Source organism: Microchirus variegatus (genome assembly GCF_963457635.1).
Source record: "Microchirus variegatus genome assembly, chromosome: 3".
Lineage (NCBI taxonomy): Eukaryota > Metazoa > Chordata > Actinopteri > Pleuronectiformes > Soleidae > Microchirus > Microchirus variegatus.
In genome coordinates, this window is record NC_139804.1 from 33,139,321 (window position 1) to 33,149,746 (window position 10,426).

The window sequence follows — 10,426 nt, forward strand, 5'->3', positions numbered from 1 at the left end:
CTTAACGGGATCTGAGGGAAAAAGCCACATGACAGGCCAATCCACATATTTCACTTATGTCACCAGGGGTGGAATTCTGATTTCAAAGGTGTGTGTGTGTGTGTGTGTGTGTGTGTGTGTGTGTGTGTGTGTGTGTGTGTGTGTGTGTGTGTGTGTGTGTGTGTGTGTGTGTGTGTGTGTGTGTGTGTGTGTGTGTGTGTGTGAGGACCAAAAACCATTTAAACCATATAAACCATACAGAGTGAGGACTTTTGGGGAAAATCTGGGCATTTTGGCTGGTCCTCACAACTTTAACAGGCTTTTGACGGGTCAATAAATGAATCGATCAATCTTTATTTACTTAGCACTCTGAAGATGATCTGCAAGGTATAAAGTGCTCCATATTTACTTATAAAAACAGGTCAGTGGGACCTGGTTTTACAGTGTAGGGTTAAAATTGGGTTAAGGCATTTAGTTAGGTAAGGGTAAGGGGCTATAGTTTTTGGGAATGAGGAAGTACAAACCTTCTAGGAAGCTTCTTTCTTTTCTTTTTTTAAGATACTACACAAATTATTGTTGTTGGGCTTTTTTGTGTTTTATTATGTTCCCTAGTCAAACAAAAACTTGTAACAAAATACAGCAAATAGTCATAAAAGTGATAAATAACTCCATAGCTGGAAAGTACATGATAAGATATGATATCTACCCCGTCCCACAAAGCAGTATAAATATCAAAATATTTCTTTTAATAGATTGCTTAAAGATAATAATAAGGATCATGGATACGGATAAAGCACCTTAATATGTACTCTATGATTTATGATTCTCACCTTTCAACAGGCTGGAAAACATGGTGGTCTAATGCTGCATTTTAAAAGGTGCAGGGTATAAACAGTACTGTACACTCTTAGAAATAAGGGTTCCAAAAGGGTTCTTCTACAAGGGCTGAGGTTCTACCTGGAACCCTTTGCTTCTGAAAAACCCTTTTTCAAGCGTTCTTGGTAACACTAATAGTTCCAGTAAGAACCATTTTGATCCAGAGAACCCTTTTAAAACCCCTTTCCTGAATAAAGGGTTTTAAAAGGGTTGCAGGTGGAACCTTTATAAAAAGGTTCTACCTGGAGCCAAAAAGGATTCTCCTATGAGCCGAAGAACCTTATATGGTTCTACTTAGAACTTTTATTTCTTAGATACGTGTTCCCCACGTGCCATATGTGTCTCCCCTGAAAATAAACACTGTCTCCTAAAGTCTTAGTCAGTGTGTTGATGCAAACATCTGTTTTTGTGTATGAACACTTTGACATATTTTGACATATTCTGTATCACTTGCACGTCAATTAAAAGTGTATTGATCCAACCATCCCTCGAGATAACAGGGTCACGAAGGGTAACCCTGAGGGTAACTCATCATCACTATGTAGTATATGATCGTAAACAGTTGTTATGTTAAGTTGAACGTACAAACACCCCCATGTCGGCACAAACTGAAAATAAACTGCGATGGTTTCAATAACTGATTTTTATTGCGAGCTTATCAAACGCTTCACATGCACTGGAGATGAAACAATCTGTGAGTCACGCTCGGATAACCCCCTGAAATCAGGGCAAGTCTTGAGAAACAATCACGAGAACAGCCTTCCTTCCTGGTGGAGATCAGATATTGATCTGGCTCACTGCAGAAACGCGGCTCAGTGGAAGAAGTCAGTGAACAGGAAAATAAAGATTAATGATAGTGGGCTGCATTGAGAAAACACAAATAAGCGCAGGAGACGTCAATAACAAAAGCCTTAAAATGTGACAAATGTAGGTCATGAGTGACTAAAGTCCTGATGTGAGTCACAACAATGATCTTGACGCGTCACTTTTTAACTACGGTTCACATTTCAGACACTTTCTCTGTGTGTTTCACAACTTTCATGAGCATTTTAACATTTAATGAATCTGTTTGGTAATGATGGAAATACGAAGATGGCACCGGGGCGAGGACAGCTGCTGACACTTGGTGTCGCAACACAAGAATTTCACACATCGTACATGACATTTATATAGAATGTTGAATTTTGAAATGGAACGTGAAGGGCTTATAGGACATTTAATGTGTATTTTAAAGGTGCCATATGTAAGAATGTGGCCAAAAACGGGTTACTACACTCAAATTCAAAATACCCAGGTCTTTTAAGTTTAGTTTTCTGACGTAACTGGCAACCCGTGGTTGCTCGGCAGCTGAGACTCTACTGACTGCAATGATTGGTAGACGGCGGTAGGTGATTTTCAAAAGTCTGTAAAATATTTTTTTGAATGCAAATATTTTGTCTGTACTGTTGTTGTTGGTGAGTTCAGTTTGTTATATGAACATTATTCCTGAGTCTCTGTGACATATTAGGAGGATTTTTTATGGCCAGTTGCTTTAGATTTATTACATAAGTCAATTTTAAGCAGTAATTTAACCTGATTTATCTTGTTATTCTTTAAAAGTAGCTGTTGTCACTCGGTGTCACAATATGTTCTCTCTCAAGAATTTCATGAATGATATTTATCATGAATGATATTGATGTTGTTCTGTTATTATATTAAGTACGCGTTATGAGAATCTTGAATCTTGAAATGACAGAGCATCAGGGACTTAATGTACTTTCTGTACGCTCTGTTTAAGTCTTATGAATCTAAAGAAAAGTATTAAGAATAAAACACACTCAACATGTGTATTTTAAGCAGTAATTTCACCTTATTTAACTCTTCTTGAGTTATTCTTTTTTTTTCTTTTTTTAAACGTGAGTGTTCATAATTTCATGAACACACACTCACTTTGGTGCTAGAAACTGATTCAGAAGTGAAGCAACGCGATGACTGGACTGGAGGAATTGTTGTGCACGAGCCTTTCCAGTAAAGTTGCACAGCAGTGAGTCAAGCAGTAGTAAGCTGGAGGATCAGCGATGTCGAAACTTAAGGTGTGGCAGGTCTGCGTGGGCACTCAGAGGCCAATAGTAGCAGCAGTCGCGCTGACTGTGCGATAACATCCGCACTGCACCTTTAACTCAACGCTGGCGAGTGTTTCGTGACGTGGGGACGCAGGCTGCGTGCTGAGTGTGGGCAGGAAGCGCAGAGAGGGAGCGAGCGAGAGCATGACGTCAAGCTGTTTAAAGTGAGGAAACACTGCACCGGAAATACAAAGTCTGGTTTTCAAAATGAACGTGTACGACTTATAAATAATCGTCACCGACAACATATCGTAAAATAACGCGACATTATTAAAAAATGTGTTTTCGAATTGATGTGTTAAGCAGTAGTGAAGCAACTAAAAGAGCGAGTTTGGCGAGTAAAACGCGCTATTTCGCTTTTATTTTGACAGCTCGTGTAGGACACGGTGCGTTGCCACGTAGGGTGACTTGACTGCCAAAGAGAGCTACGGGCACACGGTGGAGACTTGAACGAAAACGGGGGAAGCTCGCTCAAGAACCGGCTGGGCTGACGTCGGGGAGCTCAACATGTCACAATACAAATGCTGAGCCTGGATCCAAAAACACCCGTTTATCCCCCCTGAGCGGCAGCAGTTGACGGCCACGCCCCGCATCTTCCGACCCGGAGCCCCATAGAAAAGTGCCGGCGGCGGCGCTACGGTTTGAAAGCCAGCAGGGCGGCTAGCGGGCTCACAGCGGAGAGGAAGCCGGAGTGTTGGCTGTTAGTGAACCATGAGAGAGTACAAAGTAGTGGTTCTAGGATCCGGCGGGGTTGGAAAATCCGCCCTAACCGTCCAGTTCGTGACGGGATCTTTCATAGAGAAGTACGACCCCACGATAGAGGATTTCTACAGGAAGGAGATCGAGGTGGACTCGTCTCCGTCCGTGCTGGAGATCCTGGACACGGCGGGGACCGAGCAGTTCGCCTCCATGCGAGACTTGTACATCAAAAACGGCCAGGGTTTCATCCTGGTCTACAGCCTGGTGAACCAGCAGAGCTTCCAGGACATCAAGCCGATGAGGGATCAGATCATTAGGGTGAAAAGGTACGAGAGAGTGCCGATGATTCTTGTGGGGAACAAAGTGGACCTGGAGGGGGAGAGGGAGGTGTCGTCCGGTGAAGGGAAGGCACTGGCGGACGAATGGAACTGTCCGTTCATGGAAACTTCAGCCAAAAACAAAAGCTCTGTGGACGAACTGTTCGCGGAGATCGTCCGACAGATGAACTATGCCTCCACAACAAATGGCGACGACCAGTGCTGCTCGTCTTGTGTCATTCTTTAAGGAAACGGACAGCGATTAAGTTTTATTCTTTGCTCGGTTTTAAGTTTGCAATGGTAAGTGGAGACACTCGTACACCGTGACATCACCGGTGCTTTTTATGAGGTGACACAAGAGCGTTTATAAACGTGTTATTGAGAGCCTTTCTTAGCACATGTACACATGAAGCTACAGAGCAAGACCTTCCTTCGCCAACTTCTGAGGTTTGAGGCCCTTAAATATTTAGCTAAACGTCTGAGGCCCACGCCCAGATCATGTAGCACAACACCGAAGTGAAGCTAGGCTGCAACAGTTCAATTAAAGTGCTTTTGCCCCATTAGCAGTGAATGATAATCACGACTAATCAGGATCTCACTGTTAATGGAAAACATTTGTGACTAGAAAAAAAGTAGAGTTTCAGAGGAGATACCACTGATTTTGATGAAGTTTTATTCATATTATATATGTGTGTGTGTATATATATATATATATGTGTGTGTGTGTGTATATATATATATATATATATATATATATATATATATATATATATATATATATATATATATATATGTTTTATTCATATTCGATATATACTGATATATATATATATACATGTGTGTATATATGTATATATATATATGTGTGTATATATGTATATATATATGTGTGTATATATGTATATATATATATGTGTGTATATGTATATATATATATATATATATATGTGTGTGTGTGTTTATATGTATATATATATGTATTTTTGTATATTTATATATATATACATAAACATACATATAAACATATGTATGTTTACACACTTCCTTTATTTTCCAGAATAAAGGAAGTGTGTTTTGACCCAGTCTGGGTGTAAAGTAATAAGCAGTATAGTCATATTCAATTCATCTTTTATTTTGCTTACTTATTGCTTAAGTTGTCAGTAATATTGGTGAAAATGATCATCTTTGTTTGCCGAAGTTCTAAACGATGACGTCTTTAAATGTGTCGTTGTGATTTGTGATATTAATGATACCTCAGGTTTTCTGATTTGTCTTATTCATTTATTATATTAGGGCAAAGAAACCAGAAACTATTCACATTTAAGAAGCTAATTTCAGCTGTGTGTGTTTTAATTATAAAAGCCCTCTCAATCAGAGGAATCAATCATCAAAATAGTTGGTGTTGAAGTGAATGGGGACGTGAAAATCCACAAATCATTGCAGCCCTAACAATCATAATTCTGCATAGCCTACTCCAATGTGAAGCATGTAGTTTATTTGTTAATATTATTATCATTAGTTTATTGACAGTTCCTACGCTTTATTGGCAGGTTGCTGTTTTGCTAAGCAGCAGACTGAGGAAGTGTCTTTTTTGCAGAACTGGAGGAACAAGCTATAACTGACTTAATTATGTTAACTGAGTTCCTGGATAAATGTGTGCACCTACAGTGTGCAGAGGTGTTTAACAACAGCGCATATGGAATAATTTACCCCCAAAAAATGGGGTTAACAGGAGTTTAGAGATCCCGGTGTTCTTGTCTGGCCCACATAAAAGGATCAGCCAGTGGAAAATGATCCCTAAAACCACCACATTTGTTTTCCTTCTCTTGTCAGTGGTTGTTAACTTTCATGAATGACTCTTTTTCATGTCTTGTTTGTGGCAGTGTGTTGCAGCAAGCGTGTACTTTTGAGCTCTTCTTCGTGTCTCGCCCTGGCCTTGGAGGAAAATGAAGGGAGGAATGCTGCAGGGGGACGAGAGGAGGGAGGAATGGGTGGCTGGGGGGGTGGGGGGAGGTGGGCAGAGGGAGGGATCCACTCTTCAGGAATTCTGCTGGGCTGGAGTATCTTTGCTGCACGATCAGTGTCCACCGTTGATGTCAGATCCAGAGTTTCTGCAGCAACTCCTCTCGCCAAGCGCCAACTGTTCTCCCCCGAACGGAACTAAACCCCCCCCCCCCCCCCCCCCAGTGGAAAAGATATGGAGAGCAACACTTACTCATAAAAGGATATTTCTGTATACGAAGAAAAGAAGATGGCGAAGGTGGATGGAGAGAGTATATTTTGTCAAATAACTGCACAGTCTGGAGCAGGTAAAGATCTAGGTGATGTCTCTGCCTAACCCAACTTTGGAGCACAACACTCCAAATCCTATTTTTCTCCAAAGTCAAAAGAAATTGACACATTTATCTGCTGGTGGAGTACACATGATGCGTGCCATTCTTTTTTTCCTTCCTCTTTTTTTATTGCCCCTTCACTGCCTCTTCAGTGTGTGAGAGGACCTTAACTGAAGGGACATGGGGACGGCGACTGTCGAGTGCCTTTCCAAAACAAATCAGCTGTTCAGATTTAGTGCCAATCTACACTTCTCACCAAAAGAACTCATCGTGGCAATCTACAAACCTGTTAACTAATCTTCTGGATAATCTTATAAAGGTGGAGGCAAAAAAAAAAAAAAAAGACAATAGTATTTTTGTTAATGGAATGGCGTTTTTCTGTATGTTTTTCCGTTGGCCTTTTTGAAGTCTAAGGTGTTAATTTTGCAATGTCTGCTCGGTCTGGCTAAACCTATATCTTGACATGAACAGGTACTGGAACCCCGTCGACATGATGACGCCATCAAAGGCTTAACCTGCCAGACAACTTTAAATCAAAGGAATTCTGTTTGTTTTTGTTCATTTTTGTTGTTTTTAACAGGAAATGTGATGATGTACCGTTGACAAATCTAACCTGATTGTAAGAATAACGTCAGACCAGCCATTAACAGTGGGGCTGTCTGGTTTTGAAAAAAAAAAAAAAAAAGACTTTTAATACAAATTGCATTTTTTTTTAAAGAATCCAAGCTGTGTTTTCTCCTCTTTGTTGAAATCGTGTGTTTCAGCGTCTTTATCGCGGTGGCGTACTGCCAGTTTTGCTGAGCCTTAAACAATGTTATCATGAAACAGGTGTCCTTTCTCAAACACTAACTTTGTACGTTTGCGTACGAAAACAGGGCCTGGATCGCTTCAAATATCCACAGTCATTGAGTTAGTTAACCTGACTTAACCCACAAAACTCACATTTTACCTAAGCTGTTTATTAGGAGAGGCTGTGTTGTTGCCCAAAGGTCAATAAGAAACTACAATGCACATTTATTGTTGGATTAACTCACTGGGCACCTTAAAATACCCCTGAGCAAGGCACCCAATCCCCCGTTGCTCCCTGGGCTCATATAAGTGCTACACACAGCTCCTGCGCCCAGCTTATGTGTGTTCACTACTGTGTGTGTAATAAAGATTGGTTTAAATGCAGAGGACAAATCCACTATCACTAATTAGTGTGCAAAATGTAATTCTAATAAGTTTAATTGCACATAGCTGTGGGATTTTTGCTGTTACCTCTTAAAAAGAGTTATTTATCTCCTGCTGTATGCAACTTTATTTTTGTTTACACTTCAAAATCACAAAGCAGAAGAATTCACACTACTTGCATGACAATTTACTTTCCTATCCTCACAATGAACACAATGTCACCCATGCTCCCATCAAAATACGTAATTAATCTGAAGGCTCTCCCACTTCCTCGTCCTCACTTGCATTATCATGCTGCCAAATGTCTCTCTTAACTCTTTGTGTGTCAGGGGTTTTAGGACCAGAACCTCAGCAGTGTGGGTGCAGTGGTTTTGACGTGAAGCTAAAGTCTGAGCAGACACTGCCTCTGCCTCTGTTGACATACGGGGGGGGGGGATTATCTAGCCTCGGCTAGCTGGACGGCTTGCAGATCGGCCCGGGGGAGTTCGAGAGTAAACAAACACAAGGCGAGCTTCCCATAGGAGTCCAGTCTCGGTGGGACTGTTACGCCGCTCTGCGCTATATGACGCGTGTGGTGGAATTTACAGTGTGTGCTTTATGCGTCTCAGATTAGGCGTCTGTTTGTCAGGGTCCGAGCACAGACTGCAGCTCCCGTGTTGCACAGTGTGGGCCTCAGTGTCTGCGCCTGTGTAGGCGATGGTATCGTATGTATTCTTTGGCTTTGCCTGCGTCATGTGACCGCGGGCCACGGAGAGGTCAGGGTACATGGTTGTGTGAGGGGTTGGGGGGGCCCAGTTTAATGTTAATAGTGTGTGCAACAGGTGTGTGTTTGAAATCAATATTATGATATTAACCATTTATAATCTATGCCCAAGAACATGAGGAAGTGAATATAAATTGAAATCATCGTGCATAGTAATATTGTCCAGTCATGGTCTTTGCAGGCATTGCACACAGTGTTTTTTTCCCCCAGCTTCTTACAATTTAAAAAGACATAACGTAACTTTATAGCTCAACATTCAGCTCATATCTCACTCGGCTCGACCAAAGGCTGTGGTTGGTTACAACTAAGCTATCGCTATCATCACAGAGTGGACCTTCACTACAGCTGTAGTTGAACTGTGTCGTACTCTAATGGTGTTAAAGGGCTGTGGATGATAGGAAGAATTTATTACAGCTATGCCCCAGATACTGTAAATGTACACCCCCCCCCCCCCCGCCCTCCACCCCATCTTCCACTGCTGCGTGACCTCACTCTCTTGCTGTGGTATAAACATCTGATAGCAGAAGAATTTGCCCTTTGGAGAGAAAGGGCCCTGTCAAGTTCCTGCTTCTTTTTATCTGTCCCCTTTTAAGGAGTGACACCGGAAAAAAAGTTTCACTTCTTGCAGCTTTTTTTTTTTCAGTTGTCTGTAGGCGTGTGTGAGTCTTCTCTGGTTTCAGCCTTTTTCAGTTCTGCTTCTTTTGTTTTCTAGGAATTAATATATATATAAAAAAAGTGGAAATCAGCAGTGTTTAAGTTTACAGATGGCCCAGCTCTGTCTGTGGTTGCAGGTCATGGGAGATGGTCATGTGATGTGGTTGCCATGGTTAGGGGGGGGTTGGGATGTGATATGGCGGCTCAGTGTGGCCTCGTGACCTATGGAAGTTCAGTCACTGCTGGAATGGTGACTGTAAGCGAGGAGGGTGTCGCTCAGGTCGATCGTCTTTCTCTCAATCAACCACAGACATGTTTTATTTGCTCATGACAGGACTTTATTGTTGGGGGGGGGGGGGGTAATTAAAGGATTATCTAGGCTTTATTTTGCAGTTTAATACAGATCATTTTCCTGGTTTCAGTCAGCTAAATATTGATTTCATAATGAGGGAGACATTGGTCTAACACACAGATGCAAGATCTGTGTTTTGTCGCTGTAGTCGGTTGTTCTGACAGGAAGTGTTGCGACAGCTAGGAAGAGTGGGTGGCGTGTGTTTGCGTTTTTTTTTTCTTCTTCTTCTTCTTACATGAGACTTAATCACTATATAGGCTGCTTTCTGAATTACAGGCTTCTCCTTCTCGTTCGACGTCATCATGCTATTTTTGAGGCTCCGCTGTGTTCAAAAGTGTGGCTTTGCCTGTATTTTCGTGGCAGATGTGCTTGTTATTGAGGGTATCTGTCGACGGCAGGATCCTCTCTGACATCGGCTGCACTCCGGTCGCGTTCCTTTCTCTCTGCACATTTTGTTTTGCCACGTCACGTCCCTCTTAATTCACCCAAAAATGCGCGTGACGGTGCTTTTGTTTAGTTTACACACGGCGGCATTGTTAATCAGCGATTGTCACTGTTGTTTCCTTTTGTAGCTGGGCATTGCCATAACAACACCCTTTCACTCCCTGTTTGTCTTCCTCTCAAAGCCCGAATGAGTTTTGTTGTTTCTCGCTTTCACTCGCACATACCGCAAATCGGCACAAACGGCACTGTGCGTATTTAAACGCGCTGGAGTTGAGATTCCTGCAGCATTCCAACACAGAAATTGTGTCTAGACACAAGTAGCAGAGGCATCACTCACCTGTCATTTTTAGGGGCCAGGTACCATTCATAATTGAACCGATACGGTATCGGTAGCAAACAGTTACTAATTTCGGGTACTTATAAAATGTTTTTCAGTTGTAAAACAAAGCCTAGCTTTCTCAGTTTCAGTTTTTTATTAAGAAGGTCTCAGAACAGTAAATAAATAAATGTTCCAACTACTTATTCACCGAGTTTGTTAGCAGTTAATTACCTGAAGTTGAGGTGGGTTTATCGCTTATTTCATTGTCAACGTTTCTAGCTTGACTGGCTTCAGGTGTGTTGCTACTAGCACTGTTAGTAGCAAGCAGTATTAGACAGATACACTAAAAAACAAGCTAGTTAGTAGCAGTGATAGTAGTAGCACTGCTAGCAGTGATAGTAGTAGCACTGCTAGC

The 10,426-nt window shown here is 41.7% G+C and overlaps 1 protein-coding gene across 1 annotated transcript; it reads left to right on the forward strand.

Annotated features, from left to right (window-relative positions):
• The first annotated feature begins 3,427 nt into the window (after window positions 1-3,427).
• Window positions 3,428-5,969, forward strand: LOC310924766 (ras-related protein Rap-2a). Its single transcript, XM_083886594.1, has 2 exons — window positions 3,428-4,273; window positions 5,857-5,969. Exon 1 carries the CDS (start codon window positions 3,669-3,671, stop codon window positions 4,218-4,220), a length of 552 nt encoding a protein of 183 aa, XP_083742720.1. The 5' UTR covers window positions 3,428-3,668; the 3' UTR covers window positions 4,221-4,273; window positions 5,857-5,969.
• The last annotated feature ends 4,457 nt before the right edge of the window (window positions 5,970-10,426 follow it).

What these genes read in the sequence shown, in the direction of transcription:
- LOC310924766 (XM_083886594.1), top strand. Translation starts at nt 3,669, where the DNA reads ATGAGAGAGTACAAAGTAGTGGTTCTAGGATCCGGCGGGGTTGGAAAA.